This window comes from Portunus trituberculatus, chromosome 45, assembly GCF_017591435.1.
Source record: "Portunus trituberculatus isolate SZX2019 chromosome 45, ASM1759143v1, whole genome shotgun sequence".
Classification (NCBI taxonomy): Eukaryota; Metazoa; Arthropoda; class Malacostraca; order Decapoda; family Portunidae; genus Portunus; species Portunus trituberculatus.
The window spans coordinates 10,220,501-10,241,772 of record NC_059299.1 but is presented as its reverse complement, the minus strand read 5'-3'; the positions used below and the strand labels follow the sequence as shown (position 1 = coordinate 10,241,772).

General features: G+C 40.2%; 1 protein-coding gene across 1 annotated transcript in view; it reads right to left on the bottom strand.

Annotated features, from left to right (window-relative positions):
• The window catches only part of LOC123519257 (laminin subunit alpha-like), a 235,179-nt gene that overhangs the window by 198,374 nt on the left and 15,533 nt on the right, over positions 1 to 21,272 (bottom strand). The window contains exons 4-11 of the mRNA XM_045280389.1: positions 17,807 to 17,915; positions 15,040 to 15,210; positions 14,615 to 14,828; positions 11,695 to 12,315; positions 10,997 to 11,404; positions 1,008 to 1,518; positions 544 to 569; positions 67 to 383 (exon numbers count right to left, since the gene is read on the bottom strand). Of these exons, the coding sequence (XP_045136324.1) occupies positions 67 to 383; positions 544 to 569; positions 1,008 to 1,518; positions 10,997 to 11,404; positions 11,695 to 12,315; positions 14,615 to 14,828; positions 15,040 to 15,210; positions 17,807 to 17,915 (2,377 nt within the window). The remainder of the gene's footprint in view (positions 1 to 66; positions 384 to 543; positions 570 to 1,007; positions 1,519 to 10,996; positions 11,405 to 11,694; positions 12,316 to 14,614; positions 14,829 to 15,039; positions 15,211 to 17,806; positions 17,916 to 21,272) is intronic.

The following is a 21,272-nucleotide window of genomic DNA, read 5'->3' as shown; positions in this document are numbered from 1 at the left end:
TAGGCTATTAGGAAAAGTAAAACAATACTTACAGAATTATTTGTTGTTTTATTCGAATCAGTATACAATGTCGTTTGTGTGATCACTTTTTGAAGATGGCATCAGGAAGATGGTGGCCATCTGTAGCGATGCACTGTTGAAGGCGATGTCTGAAGTTTTCTGCTCTTGGCACATCTCAAGGGGTATTGCAGCGATTTCCTCCCGAAGTCGCATCTTCAATTCTTCCAAATTGTGTGGCCGACTTCTGAACACTTTCTCCTTGAGATATCCCCACAGGAAAAAGTCACAAATGCTCAAATCAGGTGAGCATGGGGGCCACTCGACATCACCCCTCCGAGAGACGAGGCATGCCGGGAACATCTGTAGCAATTTGACCATTGCAACTTGAGCAGTTAAGTGAGGAAACAAATCTGGGAGACATCTGGTTCCAACAAGATGGAGCAACAGCCCACACTGCTCAAGTTGCAATGGTCAAATTGCAACAGATATTCCAGGCACGCCTCGTCTCTCGGAGGGGTGATGTCGAGTGGCCCCCACGCTCACCTGATTTGAGCATTTGCGACTTTTTCCTGTAAGGATATTTCAAGGAGAAATTGTTCAGAAGTCAGCCACACAATTTGGAAGAATTGAAGATGCGACTTCGGGAGGAAATCGCTGCAATACCCCTTGAGATGTGCCGAAGAGCAGCCGAAAACTTCAGACATCGCCTTCAACAGTGCATCGCTACAGATGGCCACCATCTTCCTGATGCCATCTTCAAAAAGTGATCACACAAACGACATTGTATACTGATTCGAATAAAACAACAAATAATTCTGTAAGTATTGTTTTACTTTTCCTAATAGCCTATCAAAACTCGGGCATTTGATTTACCCTACCCTGTATAATACTTTATAAATTTATTGTTTAAATTTGTAATTTGTATTCAATGAATGTGTTACTTGAAATGAAATACCCTATCTTTTTAAAAGACAGACAGTTATACAAAAAAATAGTCCAGATCTTACCTAACAGGAGTGTTGTGGGCAGTGTGTCCATCCTCAGCCTCATACTTCAGCTGGTATAGGGTGGGAAAATAGTGAAGCTGCAGGGGCTTATCACAGTGCTGGCCAGTCACTCTTGGTCGACAGCGGCACTGTCCAGTCAGCTTGTCACACACGTTGTCTACTGCACCGCCCACATTACAGCCACAGTCCGAGCAGCCAAACAGATTTTCTTCCCGCAAATCATATGTTCCATCATGGCACTGATTACAACGGCGTGAAGTGACACCTGGCTTGCAAACACACTGCCCAGTCAAGATATTACATGCGGCCATACCCCCAAGTGTGCCTGGGGTGTAGCAGTCACATGGGTCACAACCTAGAGAGTTTTCCTGTCGCAGGTTCCAGAACAATGGCTTGCATCTGTTACATATCCTTCCCGTGACCCGCTCCTTGCACTGACACAACTCTCCTGCTGGTGCATCCCCACACCCTCCAAAGGTTTCCAGGACACCAGCAGGGTTACAGTTGCATTCTGAAAATTGAAAATTAGATCCTTATTAAGAAAAAAAACTTCTAATGTAAATGTTCAATATAATTTTTTATTTGAAGTTATACGTAAGATGATATCATCTTCTGTCCTGATTTATAGTACATACACTTTGTCTTAATAAATAAGTCTTAAAACATACTTAAAAACATCATGTAAATTAATTGCACAGAAAATACAGTTGGTACATATAGTGCATTTTCTATCTATCTATCTATCTATCTATCAGTATATCTATCTATCCAAATATATATATATATATATATATATATATATATATATATATATATATATATATATATATATATATATATATATATATATATATATATACACACACACATATATATATATATATATATATATATATATATATATATATATATATATATATATATATATATATATATATATATATATATATATATATATATATATATATATATATATACACACACATATATATATATATATATATATATATATATATATATATATATATATATATATATATATATATATATCTTCCTGACATACGCTGCATTTTCACACACCCACCTCTGCTTTTCCACACTATGTGACCCTAATATGAGTAACAATAAGCATTTGATGCCAGAAACTGTTGCCCAGATCATTGAATTGAAGAAAGCAGGCCACTCAAGTAAAGAAATTTCATGGTTAGTTGGTGTCAATGTCTGATCAGTGAGTAACTGGATGTCAATGTTTAAGGAGGAGGCTTGTGGCAATACCCCCACACACAAAAAGTGTGGTTATAGGCCCAAGAAAAACATCACCCAGGATTGAGAACTTTCTAAAGAGACAAATAGAATGTAGCCCACATCTGACAGCAAGAAAAGTAAAGAAAAGTAATCCTCAAGTGTTTGAAAACTTTATGACTACACTTTCTGTGTGTAGGGGTGTTCCCACAAGCCACCTCCCTAAACCTCACTACCCAGTTGTGCACTGATCGAACACTGACACCAAGTAACTGAAATTTCTTAGTTTGGTGGCCTGCTTTCTTCAATTCAATGATCTGAGCAAGTTTCTTGCATCAAATACTTATTATTACCATGTTAGGGTCACAGAGTGCAGAAATGCAGAGGCAGGTGGGTGAAAATGTAGTGAGTGTCACGAAGAATCATTGTAAAATCCCCCTCACACTGTGCCACATGCACAACCGAGATGGAAATTGTGTGTGGGGACTTGAGACTAAGTTCTGCCCACTCCCAGAGGCATACTCTTTTTTCTTGCTAAATATATGCTACCTTTGAGAGTGATTCTTTTATCATCATAAGAGCATGCCGCTTTCACAAGGGCAGCATACTCTTATGACAAGCACTGTATATGTGCAATCAACTCGATTAACGCCAGTTTGAATAATACGATTTCAATTTAATGTGACTTGATATACAAGGTGATATGATTAAATAACGTAATTTATTCAATTTAATGCAAGTTAAATCAACTCAATGACAGTACATATACCCACACTGCTTCTGGTGGAAACCGCACTGAGACGTTCTCAGCCAGATTCTTAAATGATACCTTCCACCTTCATCAGTTGTAGGATACTGTCTAAGAAAAATCTGTTATCATTAGTTTCTTTTTGTGAAACAATTGATTTGGAAACATAACAATATATAAGTTATCATTCAAATAGCTTACTTTACAAAAATTGAGATTGGAATTAAATGCAGGAACTAGGAACAATAACAACACTGTTCATCACTGTCACTAATTTTAATCACCACATCTCTATCTTCAAGTTTTCTATCAGAATTCTACCTACTTAGCTTACAATCAGTTGTATGCCTTTATTGCTTAATAAGTGCCCACTTATGTAGATAACTGGTGGACTGTCCTCTTCTCATAGCCTGCATAGTTGAAGGAGGTGGCAATGCTCTCCTGTGTTAAGACCACACTATACAGCCATCTGTACTTTTATTTAGAACCACTATTCCTGGTTCACCAAATCTATTTAGAAATTACACTCTTCCTAAAATTTTCCATGTTGCCTGTGGTGGAAAGATGAGGCAGTGTGGTCTGAACTGCATTGTCCAATCAGCTGAGTTGAAACTAAACAAACACTGCTACCAACCACATCCAAATTTTACTCATCGTTCATTTCGTTAAATGCATTAATAATGAATGTATGAATATGGGATAATATTCGTGGTATATAAAATCATACAACAAATCATGTTAAATTACTAATCATTTAATTTCTCGGAACAGAAATATATGCTTGTAACAATTAAATTAGTAGGGAATGCTGCATGAAGTGTTTTGAACCCCTCTCAGATTCACCAATTCAAACTCTGCATACATAGCTTGTGTGGCTCCTGGCTAGGTGGCCAGTTGAGGAGGAGAGCTAAACTGATCATTGCCATTACAGCCACAACAGCCAGCCATAGTTCCATCTCCATTTTTCAGTTTTACCCAGGCCAGAATTCGTCCCCTCATCCGGTATCATACTTCAGAAATATCTGTGCATTCTTCAGAAGTTTTAATGTAAAAATGTGATTGTAGAACCCTGGTGAAATGGCACAAATAGACTAATATGCAGTTTGTTTTCACCAAAGAGGAAGATGTGTGGGGAGGAAAAAACCCTAGTGCCAAACATATGGTCTGAGATAGGTGTATGGTAGGGGTTTCACTCATTGTTGAGATCAATTCGACCTTCCTTGGGTAACCCCAGGATGTGTTGGAAGTAGGTGCACCAGGTTTGTTAGGTTAGCATGATATTGTATTGTGTAAGTGTGCTTTGGATGCTGTGACATTGCACTCCAGCCAAAGTTATTTTGTATACGCTGTGAACCAGTGAATTATTAAAAGTAAAGCATCAGCAAGTGTGCATTAGTGCTCCTGGTCCCAGGGTTGTGTTGTTCCCTATCTGTGCACACCCACAATGAGCTTCCGATTTAGCCTGTGACCGCTCGCACAGCTATCTTCCACCCCTGTAGTGGGTCAAACCACTACACACTATCTAAGTATCCTTTAGCCTCAATAATGCAAGTTTGAAAAACACGATTTTGATTTAATGCAAATTGATATTTAAGGAGATATGATTAAATAATGCAATCTATTCTATTTAACATGAATTAACTCAACCTGATGATGTCACATGCACCATCATTGCTTATGGTAGGAACTGCACTGTGCCGGGATCCAAGAAACTTAATGACGAGGAGAACATTTTCTGGCTGCGAAATGGTATCCACAAACACATGGGAGATACTGTTGCCATGGTAATGAGGTGCTAGTAGGTTGCTGATAAAACCACCTCCCAAAGTGTTACTATTTCACATATACATTAATGTTCACAAAACAACATTTCTGCTTGCTTTTTACAAGCCTTTCCACCAAGAAAAGATTACTTTGTGTTGCACAAAGTGAAACTTTGCAAGGAACACATAGTAAAACAGCAGATGAGGAGTCCCTTGTCTGCCAGCAGCCATTTCTTCTTCTTGTGACCCTTACTATACAAAGATATGATATCCATTATAGCAGGCAATAAAGGGGCAGATACACAAATAATGTGGTGAAAGTTCACATGAGCTAATGATGGTCACAAGAAGAAGAGGCCGTCACTGAATGCTGATTGCTACTGCCGGCAGACAGAAGCCTCCTCATCTGCTTTGCTTTCTGTGTTCTATGCAAGATTTCACTTTGTGCATCACAAAACAATCCTTTCTTGGTGGTAAGGCTTGTACACTTAACCCTCGGCTATCGCGCCCAATTGGGGCCGAAATAGCCGTGCTATAGCTGAAAACGCAATAGCCAAATTGATCTTGGCGGGAGGGCGGTTTTGGCCAACGAGCGCTCAGATATCCCATGACGTTATGGCTGGGTGCACGATAGCAGGCATCTGAAGTCATGATAATGAAATTTTAGTAGCTTTTCATGGGTGCGTGATAGCAATAAAACACAACAGCGGAAGTCGTAATAGCCGAGGGTTGACTGTATTGAAATACCACTTTTTCTCGGTATGAACCTTTCTCTTTGTAACTTCATCTGGCAGAGGAAGACTTAGTGGGGCATGCAATTCTCACTCACACCCTAGATTCTGTTTCACTTAATGACTATATGTAAGAATTGCATGCCCCACTGAGTCCTTCTTTACCAGATGAAGTTATGAAGAGAAAAGTTCATGCTGAGGGGAAGTGGTATTGCAATAGTAGTTCGCTATCACTCAGTGTCACAGAGTCAAGTTGATCCTCATGGTATGATCATACATGAATACAAAGATATGATATCCATTATAACTGGAAATAGAGGAGCAGAAATGCATATATTGCTTAAAGGGTTGCAAGAAGAAAAAATAACCAACGCCAATTGGCAGCGGACAAATGCGGCACCTCTTCCTCATCTCCTGCTTTGTTTTTGGTGTTCCATGCAAGATTTTACTTTGTGCTTCATAAAACTATTCTTTCTTGGTGTAAAGCTTATAAAAAGCTAATAAAAAAATTGTTTTGTGACAATTTAATGTATATCACGCGAGGAGACAGTAGACACCTGCCAAAATGATAATTACTCCCAGTGAGGTCTAATAGCACTGATTCATGGAGTGCTATGAACTTATCATTTAAGCCAACTGTGACCTCATTGAACGTTTCCTTTGTGTCTCATAACAGAAGGGGCCAGGCACGGTCTGCCCTCTTAAGACAACTATCCTTCTTCACACAAAACTACATCCATCTAATTACATTTACATTCTTCATGCAAAAAAAAAAAAAAAAAAAAAAAAAAAAAAAGTAATTCAGCCTGTTTGGTTGACCGACACCTCATTAGGCCTTTTTTATCACAATTTTTGTTGCCCTTGGCCAATCTTCTCTCTTACGTATATATATATATATATATATATATATATATATATATATATATATATATATATATATATATATATATATCACTGTTTGATCTGCTGCAGTCTCTGACGAGACAGCCAGACGTTACCCTACGGAACGAGCTCAGAGCTCATTATTTCCGATCTTCAGATAGGCCTGAGACCAGGCACACACCACACACCAGGACAACAAGGTCACAACTCCTCGATTTACATCCCGTACCTACTCACTGCTAGGTGAACTGGGGCTACACGTCAAAGGAGACACACACAAATATCTCCACCCGGTCGGGGAATCGAACCCCGGTCCTCTGGCTTGTGAAGCCAGCGCTCTAACCACTGAGCTACCGGGCCGTGTATGTGTGTGTGTGTGTGTGCGTGTGTATGTGTATTTACCTATTTGTGTATTACAGGGCCTGAGCTTAGCTCTTTGTGTCCTGTCTCCTTGTCTACTCCTGTCATATCTCTCTTTCATCTGATTGATGCACACTGCGTCAACGACATCACTGCTCAGTTTATTCCACTTATCAATACTACGATGCGGGAAACTGTACTTTCTCACATCATTTAGACAGATGTCCTTTATTAGTTTTTTTCCATGTCCTCGGAGATGATTACTTGTGGTCACCTTTATCAATTCTCTGTCCAATATGTCAATCTTGTTCACCAATTTATACATAGTTATCATGTCACCCCTTGTTCTTCTCTCTTCTAATGTGGTCAGCCCCAGCTCCCTCAGTCTTTCCTCATAGTCCTTGAATCCTGGTACCATCCTTGTTGCTAGCCTCTGTACCCTTTCCACCTTCTTCACATTTTTCTTCATGTGTGGTGACCAGATGCAAGCTGCATATTCTAACTGGGGTCTTATTAAAGTGCTTAGTATCTTCTTCATCATTCCTTCATCTAGGTAGTGTCTGTGTGTGTATACATATATAATAAGTCCTCCTTATATGATACTTCATTATCTGTTAAATTCACAGTTACAGTATTTGGTAATTACTACCCTCAATTCTATTTACGGTAAGAAAAATTAACAGATGCGGTAACTGCTCGTGTTTTGTTTACACCGTACCTTAGCACCACTATGCCCAGGGCCACCACAACAATCAATCTCTTCCCACATTTCTCAATGAACACAAGTGAAATCCTTATGGCGTGTTTTTTGTGGATATTATGAGTAAGGGTTGAAATCCCTGCTGTCCCTTAGCCTTGGGAGGGACATAATCTGATAGAATACGTGGCGAGTGAAAGGTAAATAAAAAAATTTTGTTTATTTCTTTTGTGCAGTACTTTTCACTTTTTATATGATTATTTTCATATATTTCCAAGTCTGTAAGGGTGACTTTCGACATTCTGGAACACATCCCCTATTATTACATGTTATAATGGGTTCAGTATACGGTAATTTCAATTTGCGGTAAGGTTTTCAGGAATACATATGTACTGTATAACCCTCTACAGGACTGTGCTTGTCGGCCAAGTCACATGAATCCCATTGTTAATAAGAATTGCCAGATTCTAATTATTATAGAAATCCACAATACTTGTAATATGTGGTTTCTTTATCTTTTCCTGTTTTGCACCTCATTTCATATATATGAGTTTGCATTTTTTTTGACATGAAAGTGCAAAAGTTCCTACTTTTACATCAAATTCATATGTCCGAAGAGAGAGAGAGAGAGAGAGAGAGAGAGAGAGAGAGAGCGCACACACACTGTGTTATCGTTGTACTCAGAATAACACTAAAGAAATATGCTTTTATAAGGAAAAAAATATTTTTAGCATTTTTGGCAGGTGTGATTTTTCCCCGCTGTAACAAACGGAAAGTAAATCAACCACCTGTACTTTAAGGGTTAAAGTAAAGGGAAAAGTAAGAAATAATGAGAGAAAGCAAAAAATAATAAGAGAAAAAAAAAAAACATAGAATACGTAAACACAACACTCACTGCGTCACTGCCTTCACCACTCACATCACAGTCAATCACCATCTTCCTCTGAGCTTTTTCACTTTATCAAAAATCCACTAATCAAAAATAACCCCACAGTATAAAAGTAAACACTAGTAAAAAAATAAACGCAGGACGCCAATGTCTTCACCCCTCACAAGCACTTGCCGTCGCTGTCCACCTCCGAGTCAAGGACGTCATCATCCATCTGCACTTTCTCTGCTTCCACCACTTCCACGGGATTGTCCACATCCTCTTCTGGTACTACATCTTTCATTGGTGTTTTCTTGAAAAAACTGCAGCATGGTGGTCTGGCACTTTTTCTTGGAAAATTCTTTTTGCATCACCATGTAGCAGAAGAGTGCGTCCATGGCAGCGGAGCTCCCACCTATCGGCCTGCTGTGGAACTCTTTAGCACGCAGTTTGAAATTGCGTCTGGCGCTCAGTTTGAAAATGTGATTGGGCCAAATCGCATATAAGCAAACTGATTGCGCAAATTTAATTACACTTAACCCTCGGCTATCGCGCCCAATTGGAGCCGAAATAGCCACGCCATAGCCAAAAACGCAATAACCGAATTGAACAACTAATGGTGAAAATTGTTATTGGTGCCACAACCACAAATTTGACTCCTAATATCCCTCATTTTTACCTTTTTTTTTATTATTGTATAATCCATTGGTACCAATTAAAACATGTCAAGGTTATAACAGTAATAATGATAATAATAAGAGTAATAATAATAATAATAATAATAATAATGATAATAATAATAATAATATTTAGTAGTAGTAATAATTGTAGTAGTAGTAGTAGTAGTAGTAGTAGTAGTAGTAGTAGTAGTAGTAGTAGTAGTAGTATTATTTAATATTATTATTATTATTATTGTTGTTACTGGTACGTCATGGCTGGACGCGCGATAGCAGGCATCTGAGGTCACGATAATGAAATTTTAGCAGCTTTTCATGGGTGCGTGATAGCAATAAAACGCGATAGCTGAAGTCATGATAGCCGAGGGTTGAATATAATTATAATATTTTTTTGGTCACGTATTAACAAAAACGCATAAATCAAACATGTGTAAATCAAGAGTTACCTATATATATATATATATATATATATATATATATATATATATATATATATATATATATATATATATATATATATATATCATATATATGTACAGTAAGGTCTCGGTTTACGTCAGAGTTACGTTCCTGAAACATGACGTAAGTCGATTTTGTACGTAACTTGAGTTTCCGTACATTTCAAAGCATATTATCAAGTTTTCAACCAATCATTGTTTATGGACATTCAGATAAGTTAAAGGTTATATTGTTATATTATTTACAACTACGTAGGAATATGAAACACAAGTTTGTTTTTGTTGTTGATTAGGGCCACGAACGCGAAGGACTCCAGGTTGCCGAGAGGGGTAGATGCCTGAGGCCGCCAGGAGGGTGGGCAGGTCGAATGTTGTGACGCCCAGGGGGGACAGCTGGGAGCGTAGTGCAGTGCGGTGGGAGTAGAAGCGTGGGCAGCGGGGCAGGAAATGCAACAGGAAAGGGCAATAGGGATCAGCAGACAGGCACAGACAGTGCAAGTCAGCTGCGAGTGTCGTGTGGCCCAGGTGAAGGCTCCGGAGTTGTTATTGTTATGATGGGTGTGCGAGCCCTCAAGGTCGTCAACCTCCCCGTTGTCATGGTAACGGGCTTCCCATTTTCTTCTTCCCTCCCTCACACACAGCTGCTGCCTCCCTTCTCATGTCTTTTAATTATGTCCTCTTTTTCTTGTAGCATAATGGTTTTCCTTTTCTTAGCATCACTGCTGTCACTAAGAAGTTTTCTCTTTGGTGCCATTGAGCAAGATATTAAGAACTTGAGTCAGTAAACGCAGAAGTAGGATAACACTCTTGCCAGGGCGATGGTGTGGTGGAACTGAGGCAGGGTGTTATTGTATTCAAGCGTGGGGCGGGCGGTGTGGCGGGCAACCACCAACAATAACAATAAATCCCGCACTTTATGATTTATAAATTTTCAATTTTTTTAATCTTAAATTGCCTTATAGTGGACTGACGTAACTACGAGTTTGACGTAACTCGAGACCGACGTAACCCGGGACTTTACTGTATATGTATATATACAAGACTCTGCAGGTGCTGTTACCATGACTCTGCTAGCACCCTGGTTACTATTGCAATTATGTCCCCCTCTACATTAATGGATACCATTTCATGGCTGGAAGTTGCTCCGTTCATTGTCAATTTTCAAGGATCCCAGCTTAGAGTGTCTCAGTGTGGTTCCCACCAGATGCAGCATAGGTGTGCGTGATGTCATTGAGTTAAACTAACCCGCATTAAGTTGAATAAATTATGTCATTTAACTGAATTCCTAATATCAAGTTGTGATAACATTATTAAAATTTGCATTAATCAAGAGTTGACTATACACACACAGGTTTAGGAGTAGACATTCCTATAGATTGTTTGCCAATCAATTTATGGTATGACATCTGGGGCAATTTTGAGCTCAAAATTTTATTCAGCAATCGATTTGTTTGAAAGGGAGACATTCAGCAACCGAAGTTAATTAAACTGCTTATATTCTTAATGAAACATAAAGCAATTCTAGATAGTTTATTTTCTCCCATGTCATTAAAAAAAACTCACCTTCACACAGAGGGAAGTTGTAAAATCCTTCACGGCACATATCACAATGCGTCCCACTGTAGTTGTCTTTGCACTTGCATTCGCCCTGGTTGTTGCAAGAGATCCCAATACTGCCAGCCTGGTCACAGTTACACGGGATGCAGTCAGGGAAGCTGAAGTATCCCGGACTGCACTGACTGCAAGTCCGTCCTGAGAACCCAAGGAGACAGGCACACTGACCCGAAGCATCACAGTCCGTGGAAGAAGAGCCTCTCTCATGGCAGCCACAACTCTGAATAAGTGGGTAACCCCAGAAGCCTGGAGCATTGCTGTCACAGCGTTCTCCACTGAATCCCTCCTTACACAAACATTCCCCACTGTACTTGTTACATATCTCCTCTTCTGTTCCTTGGGAGTCACAGTTGCAGACTGAAATAGATAAATATCTTGTTATAACAGAAAATGTGGTGTCTAGACTTTAGTGAGTTCTTGAAATAAATACAATGTACTTGACTTGATAAAATAAAAATAATACCTACTTTGTTACTGGAAACATTATAGATTTAAACCATGAATTCAAAAATTAAGACAATAAGTAAACTAACAATTGAATGAAATTTCAAAATCATTTAGAATTTCAGTAATAATACACACCTGAAAAAAAAAAGAAGAACTAATCACAGATGCTTATTTTTACACAAGTTTTCACAAAAACTCACAAGTGCAGGTTGGGAAGTCAAAGTAACCATGCTGACAGCGATCACACTTTCTGCCTCCAAACTTGCTCTCACAGTCACACTCGCCAGTTTCTGTGTTGCAGGGCGTTCCAAGTGAACCTATAGCACTGCACTCACATTCCAGGCAGTCTGGTAACTTGTAGTAGTTGGGAGCACACTGGTCACAGTTCAAGCCAACATAATTTTTCTTGCAAGGACACTGGCCACCACCAACTTGACACACACCTCCCTCAGTGCCATGCTGGAAACAGTCACAGGGCTTGCAGTCAGGGTAGTCATAGTAACCATCATTACACTGGTCACAGTATGGTGGGAGAAAGGCTGGCCGGCACTCACACTGCCCTGTCCCTTCGGCACAATTTCCAGTTGAGTAGAAATAGTTGCAGTTACAAGGTTGGCATACATCTGTATCATTAAGTTCCTTGCCGTATGGCCGGTAAAACCCTGCCTGGCACTGGTCACAGTTGATGCCTGTAGTGTTGTGGCGGCAGTTCTGACACACTCCTCCTCCCTCAAAGTTCCCATAGATGTCAAGGGATAACATCTGTGTATTCACTTCCTCACTGTAGATACATTCATCAGTGTGGCCATGACAGTTGCAAGCTGAAGATAAATTGTTATATTAGATACAGTTTGTTCATAAATATTAGATAGGTGAATCATACCCTTCTCGAATTTCAAATATTTTGTGGGAGGCCTTAAACCCTCCTTAATCTTAAATATTTTGGCAAGACCTGGCTCAAATTAGCAGAACATCAAAACTATTCAATCTTGACTGCTACTGTCATGTGTTCTATACCCTACTATCTCCAACACTCAACACTGCTAGGATATGACACATTCACACAAATTTATACACCTGGCCAGTGGGCATGAAAGTACCTAATAAAGTATTTATCTGAAATTTACTATTTTGCGGTTCTCAGATAAACTTTTATTGGTGCATATTTTTCAAAGTTTTCAGGTAAAATAGACTTAATTTGAGAGAGAGAGAGAGAGAGAGAGAGAGAGAGAGAGAGAGAGAGAGAGAGAGAGAGAGAGAGAGAGAGAGAGAGAGAGAGAGAGAGAGAGAGAGAGAGAGAGAGAGAAGGCTGCTATACATGGTCACCCTATCTGCCTATTACATAGTTAGCAGATCACAAGATGCTGCCATGCTTGATGCAACAATTCCCACAATGATCTTTCATTAAGTATATACAGTAATTCCCATATTCCATCAGTTACACACTATGGTGCCAACAGAAAGATTATACAATATAAAAGATTAAGAAAACAACATACATATGTAGTGCCGGGAAAGATAATATTGTTTTATTTTTATTTATTTATTTTTTTTTTTTAGAAATTAAGAATCATAGCCTAGTATAGAGATACACGTGATCATGAGACGTACTGTATTGAGACATGTCTCAGAGGAAGAGTGAGTAGCCAGCTCATGAGTTAAAAGCCTTAAATTTACTCGCTATATTATCAGAATTGTTTATGAATTTTTCACTCTATTAAGTAAAGGGAGAACTGAGCTGTTCAAGAAAGTGTCTCTCAGTAGAGTAATTTTATTAGCGATGTCAATCAAATTCTCTGTAATTATTCCGCACCAATCCTATTGTGACGTCTACTAACAATTTTTAAGTCTTGGGAGAGTCGTTGGACGGAGGTTCTCATGGACCCATTCCCTCACCATTCTTCATCCAAACAGAGATGACTACTCTCTCTCACAGTGGTTACACGTGTGCGTGTGTTATATTTTTGATAGATTATGTAGGAATAGGAGAAAGTCAGATTATCAAAAGAGTAGCAGTGTAGTATGAAGCGAAGGGGGAGGATCGCCACCCACCATGATACGTCCTCCCCCAACCATTTCTCCTCATGGTGTAACCAGACTGGAAAGACAAATAAGTTTCTTTTTGTTTTGTTCCACAAGCTATGAAGCCGCTAGAGCCGCAGCAAGTGGGAAGCTGCGTGTGTCGCCGCCACGCTATGCTAGGCTGTGTAGTGATTATATTTTGTAATTTTTTCCTTTGTGTACTTATTTTCTTGTCAGTGTGTGCATCCTCTCTCCGGTGGGCTGGACTGTAAACGAATAGATGTGATTGTGGGGAGAGAAATTAATTTTATATCATTCTATCAATCTGTGGCAAAGTTTTGTGAATTTGTAGTTCATGTTAATCAGTCAAGATTAAATTGAAAACCAGTGCTTGATAATGGCAGTTTCGCTACCATATTATGTCAAAATAAAATTTTTAAATCTTTCATAATCTTTCCTTTATTCATTGTAAGTTAATTTGATTTAATTTATTTAATCAAATTATTCATTAACCCCCCAACATTACACATATATAAAATTCAGAATTAAGAAAACTGGAAAGCTCAAAAACAAAGTATTCTTTTCTATGATGTCATCTCTTAACTGACTCATATACCAAATGTTTGATAAGTTAATTATTCCACTTCATGCCTGAGAGCTAAAGGAGCCCTGGAAGCTGGAAGGCAGAACAACACACATTGAAACACAGTAAAACACAGGCCCTTATCATTTCAGATCTATTCAACTCAACACAAACAACAATCAATTCATTTGGTGAGTCAACCTGTACATATTTTGATGAAAACTTATTTTGGGCGAGTTTAACTTTTCAGAGCAAACTGCATAAAACATTGTAGTAGCAAAGTGGGTTTTTGACATTAATCATGTCATGACCTATGAAGTTCACCAAAACACTAAAATTCTATCTCAGAAAAAAAAAAAAGTGAAGTCCACATGAGTGCCTGTCGCAAAGCTTTGGGAGATCAAACATCGTAAAACATAATACTAAAATTTACTATGGAATGAGAAAATGAGCCAAGATTCAAATATCAACTAATAGTAGAGGCAACTAAACAACACAGTGGAGGATCAACTTACGTTCACACACAAAGTTGTCCTGATAGCTGGCTTGCCTCCACTTCTTCTGGATGAATCCAGGACAGCAAGTTTCACACTGAGCACCACATGTGTTGTGTTGGCATCGGCACTGCAGCTTGTACTGATCATTGGGGTCTGTTATGTCACACACGTCTGCATGGCCATTACACACACACCGCCCACCTATGCTGATATCCTTCACTGAGTAAAAATACTGCAAAGGATAGAAATTGAAGACTCAATAAGACAGATTCATAACAAAAGAATTTATACTATAAGAGACAAAATAGGCAGTTCTATATCACCATGAGTTCAGAAAAAATTTATACTCAAGATATAATGTCAAGCAATGCCTTGACACTCAATGTCTTCCCTCCTCAAAAATAACATTATTGGTACCGAAATACAAGGCCACAGATACCTACCCTCCTGGTGACAGTTGGGTCCCTGCGCTCCACAGACATGAGGTGGCCCAACAGTGTCTTGGTGCGCAGGAGACGGAGTCGGACATTGGTGGCTCGGGTGAACTCCTGCAGCTTGGAGGAGTTGAAGAAGCTGTTTGCTGAGGGACGGTTATTGAGCAGTGACACCACAATCTGCAAGGTAGAGTGGCGATCACTGTTTGTTAATTGAAAGTAATGTACAGTAAAATGACAAAAAATTAAATTTATCTGCTGAAGATAAATATACTGATGTAAAAATCATTATCCTCCAATTCTGGATGATTCTTTTGACTTTTATTTGAGACTGTAAGTAGGCATTTATTACACTTTTCTTAATCCCTTAGCTAGTGCCTCTTTCACACTTTAAAAAATATCAAAAATTAATTTGTAATAACGTGAAGTAGTAATGGAGTGAAAAAAAATATACAAAGAGACACACATGACAAATAAAGCCCCTAACTAATTCTTTCATCATTGTAAATCAATAAGGCAAAAAGTTTGCTTTAGATCACTGATGAATAATAGGAAGAGAGAGGGGGACAACAGAACAGTGGTGTTCCTCAAGTTTCTGCCCTGTCACCCACTCTGTTCCTATTAATTATCAATGATTTTCTAAACTAAACTTAGTGCATTATCCATTCCTACTCTGATGATACCATCCTACATTTTTCCACATCTTTTCATAGACGATCAACCCTTCAGGAAATTAACAGATTCCACACGGATGCCACAAAATGCTCTCTTAGATTTCTGATTGGTACAGAGAAAATTTAGTAGTGTTCATTGTCTCAAAAATTCAAATACTCCATCTACAAACTCGACACAACCTTCTTCTTTAATGACAATCAACTGCCCTCATCTTCTCCATTGAACATCCTCAGTCTGTCCTTCACTAAGAATTTTAACTAGAAACTTAACCTCTCATCTCTTGCTAAAACAGGTTCTATGAAATTAAGCATTCTGAGGGGTCTCCTCCAATTTTTCTCATCCTGTTCAGGTAGTTAACAGATCCCACAGGATCGCCACAGAATACCTGACTTCTGATCTCTCTAATATTTCCAACTGGGGCAGAGAAAATTCAGTACAGTCAACCCTTGGCTATCGCGGCTTCAGCTATCATGTTTTATTGCTATCACGCACCCATGAAAAGCTGCTAAAATTTCATTATCGCGACCTCAGATGCCTGCTATCGCGCGCCCAGCCATGACATCATGGGATAACTGAGCGCTCATTGGCCAAAACTGCCTTCCCGCCAAGATGAAACACAGTCTCTGTACAGTAAATACTAAATACGAGCTGATGTAATCTTTTTTATGTTATAACCTTGACATGTTTTAATTGGTACCATTGGATTATACAGTAATTAAAAAAAAAAGTAAAAATGAGGGATATTAGGAGTAAAATTTGTGGTTGCGGTTCCAATAACAATTTTCACCATTAGTTGTTCAATTTGGCTATCGCGTTTTCCGCTATGGCGTGGCTATTTCGGCCCCAATTGGGCGATAGCCAAGGTTTAAGTGTAGTGTTCAATGCCTCAAAAATTCAGTTCCTCCATCTATCAACTTGACACAACCTTCCAGACAACTTCTTCAATGACACTCCACTTACTCCCAATTCTACAATGAACATTCTCGGTCTGTCCTTTACTTATGATCTAAACTGGAAATTTTACATCTCATCTCTTGCTAAAAAGAATTCTATGAAATTAAGAGTTCTGAGGCATCTCTGGCAATTTTTCTCATCCCCCCCCAATGGTTAACTCTGTCCAAGGGAATTATCCATCCATGTATGGAGTGTACTTTTTGCATGTACAGGGGGAGTTTCGTCTCACACAGCTTTATTAGATAGGATGGAATCTAAAGCTTTTCATCTCAAGAATTCCTCTTCTCTGATTGACTGTCTTTAGCTTCTTTCTTACCACCGTAATGTTGCATATCTTGCTATCTTCTACTGCTATTTTCATGCCACCTGCTCTTCTGATCTTGCTAACTGCATGCCTCCCTCCTCCTGTGACCTAGCTGCACAAGACTTTCTTCTTCCTTTCATCCCTATTTTGTCCACCTCTCTAATACAAGAGTTAACCAGTACTCTCACTCATTCATACTTTTCTCTGGTAAACTCTGAGACTCCCTACCTGCTTCTGTGCTTCCATCTTGCTATGACTTGACCTCATTTAAGAGAGACGTTTCAAAACATTTATGCCTTTCCTTTGGCTAACTCTCTCATATCTGCATAACTGGCATTGTAAGTCAGCTTTTTTATTTTTTTATTTGTTCTTGTCCTTGGCTAGCCTTCCCCTCTTACATAGAAAAAATTGTACACTGAAATCTTTTTACAAGCTGTACCATGGGTAAGGCACAGCTTTGGTTAGATTTTATACCATAGATTTCATAAGTTTGAATGATATCTATTGTATAGAAATGAAATGCAGATCAAAAGAAATGAGGAAGAATGTAGCATCTTATCAGAATCAGAAACTTTATTTCTCAATGCAGTTTCATGGATAATAGATGTGTGACTGATCCCCATTAATTAAGTGAGGACAGGAGTACTTTCTCTGACTGAGTATGAATGGAAGTCATGTGCCTTATCTTGGCTACTCTCCTTTTTGTGGCAGATGCTCTTCATACATATTCTATTATGTACACATATGTACTATACTATATATTTGAGGAGACAGCCTTGGTATTTTTATGTATGTATGTAACATTTGTATACTTTTCATATATTGATTTTCAGTTACACTCACCTCACCACCCTCCAGAGGAACCACTTTGGAGAAGTGAGTCACACAGATCACATCATCGTCAACCACAATTGGGTCCAGGCTCTGCCTCCCAAAGTACTTCTCACAGTCCCTACAGTGAAAAAAATAAAAGCTGCTTCAGGCAAAATAAAAAAGGAAAGAAAAACTGTTTCAAGTAAAATAAGGAGAAAAGAAAACCATTTCAGGCAAAATAAAGAAGAAAGAAAACTGTTTCAGACAAAATACAAAGGAAAGAACTACTTCAGGCAACATGAAAAGGAAAGAAAACTTTTTGGCCCAAATCAAGAAGAGAGAACATAGCTTCAAGAGAAAAAACAATACTTCAAGCAAAAAAATTATTCATGGAAAGCAGAGGAAAAATAGTTTCATGCAATAATAATAATAATAATTATAATAATAATAATAATAATAATAATAATAATAATAAAGAACACATAAGAGGTAAGCAAGTAAAAGAATGAAAATATAGTAATGATCAGTCACTGACCATCAGCGACTAATATAGTATCACATAAAATACACAAACAACTACCTGCCCAAAAAGAAACATTTGAAAAGCATTTTGTTTTCATATATCAAATACCTTCCCAAGTTGATGAGGTTTTTTCAAACGCGTGTGTACTGACTGGAAATTGGTTCTGAGCAGCTCCGTGCTGACTAGCAGTAATATCATCTACCCACAGAGCTCAAGCATCGCTCCCGCTGAGCATACGGTGCAGTGAACAGCAGATAAGCTGGATGATGCTGTGGAGGTGATGCCTCTGGTGGAAACAGCGGTCCAGCTGGTCCCTAACCCCGCAAGCGCTGTCTCAACTTGAACAGGTGACCATGTGGATGCCTCCACCATGGTCAACAAGCGTAACCGAACACCATCACCCAGTAAGACTAACAAATCCACCAAGACTGCTACTGATAGTGCTACCAACTCTTACGCATGTGTGGCTGCCTCTACCCTTTCTCACACTGTTAAGTCTGCTGGGCTCCTACACCCATTCCCTACCCATAAGTAGGTAGTGCTTATTTGCTCTCTTGATGGCAGCAGATGTTTCCTCCACCCAACCAAGGTATCCAGGGCTGTGTGTGGATCAATATTTGTAAAAGAGTACATTGAACAAACCTTGGCCATCACTGGAGGTGACTGGGGAATCAAGTTTGAGGTGGCCCACCTTGATCACCTGAAGCAGGCCCCAGAGTCAGTGACCCGATTAGGGGAGTGGCCTGTCAAGTGTTGGGTGGCCACTAACAATGACCCTACCTATGACTTTGGTAGGATTTGCCCTGTTTCCCCTGACCTGACTAAACATGACATTATGACACAGGTAACCATCCTAGATGGCTGCCCCACTCAGCTTGTTAATGCCTTAAGCCTCCCAGACTATGACAAGGATGGACAGTCCCAAAACTGGCTATACGCCTGAAATTCCATAGGCCCCTCCCTGAAAGGGTGGCCATAGGGAACATGGTCTACCATGTTAGGCACCACACCCTCCCAGTCATGTGCTGCATCCGCTGCCTCCTGTTTGGCCACGGCAACATTTCCTGCAATGAGCATGCCCGTTGCAGAAAATTTAGTGGCTTCCATGAAACTGATGGGTGTGTCAGGGAGGACCATTGTTTGTTTTATGGTCCCAACCACCGCCCCACCTCTAAACAGTGCCCAGTTTGCCTCCAGGCAGTGCAGCTGCAGGAACTGCAGCATGAAAAGGCCTGCTCTCTCTTGGATATCAAAAGAAAAATGAGAGGCATCCTCCCGAGCACTTTTCACCCACCAAAACCTACACCTCAAACACACTCACCCTCCAAGACAGGACACCCTCTTCCTCCTTCCCTACTTCTCACTCATCCTCGCACACCCAGAGGCCCCACCTCTGCCCCCACCCTTCACTCTCGCCCTACACCCTTCCAGGCTCCCACCCCAGCTCCCATCCTTTATCCTACTCCTGCTCCCACCAAACCCCTCAGCCCCATTATTAGTGTGGTACCACTCACTGCCCAGCCACCCACACCCAAGGCCCAATGGACCCACCACCACCACAAACCACACTACACAGTCACACCACAACACACCACCAGACCCTCCTTCATTCCCAAGGGCCCCTACAGGATAGATATAACAGATGCTAGGAAATTTGTACCCCCAACTCCTCTGCACCAATGCCACCCACCAAAGACTCCCCAGCCCAAACCCCACAGCCAGCAGCCCAGCAGCCCTTGCCCTTGCTTGGTAGCACAGGCTTTGCACCACCTTTCTCACTTCCGGCCCAACATGCTTCGGGTTCTGCTTGGCCTGCTTTTATTAAGGGATTAGCACCAATATTGATTTCTTCAACTTCCTGCTTTCAGGGTATAGCTTCAGCAAAAGCCTCCTTCAGCACCTGCCAGGACTCTTCTCCTTCATCACATCACTCATGCAGTGAGTGTTCCACTTGCCTCCCACTTCATTTTCTGGAATGCCCAGTCTTTGTACAGGAAACTTCCAACTTTTAAAACCATGCTCTCATCATACTCTTGTTGTCGGTGTTTGTGAGACATGGCTCACAGACCCATTCTTCCCCTCCTTTCCAAACTATACTTCATACAGGAAGGACAAGGAGACCGGTGAAGTGGGAGGGGGCCTATTTCTACTGATCCACCAGTCCCTTCCTTCTAGCCCTCACTCTTTCACTTCTTTCGCAGGTGGTGGACTGTGAGTGACTGTTACCTTTTACTCGGGCCCTTTAAACATTCTGCTAATCTACAATCTATGTCTTGATATCTCACTACAGAAATTTCAACACTTGTTTTTTTCAAATTCCCTCCCCAGCATTAATTATGGGTGACTTTAATCCCCATCATGACTTCTGGGAACCGGCCCTCCCCAGAAGCCGGAGAAACCATTCAGGTGCGTCACTCGAGTTTTCTGGCAGATAGTGATTCCTTCTCCCTTCTCACACCTCCTGGCTTCCCTATCAGGATTGACCTAGTTTCAGGGAACTCTTCCACTCTGGACCTGTGCCTGGGGAATGGCCCACTCTTCCTTATCACTATAATAACCAGCCCTTACATGGGGAGTGACCATCTTCCTGTGATTATTGGTTTCCCATCAGTGCCACCACCCCCTCCCACTTCACACAGACCCCGTTTGTCTTTCAAAAAAGGGAGACCTGGTATTATTTCAGGCAGAGTTAAATGCAATTGTCCCACCCATGACCCTCCCATCAGTTGACAAAATTCACTTCCTTACAGAAGTCTTGGTGACTGGGATCCCACAACTTTTACCTTCTCACTTCCTCCCCTTCCTGTTCCTTTCGAGTTCCCTGGTGGTCTCAGAAGTGTGCAGCGGTCCTTTGGGCCTAACAGCATGGCGAAAGAACCCTTTCTCTCCACTCCACCAACGTTTCTACTACTTAGAGGCCCAGTGCAAGCGTGTTATTCTTGATGAGAAACACTCAGCATGGGCCTCCTTTCG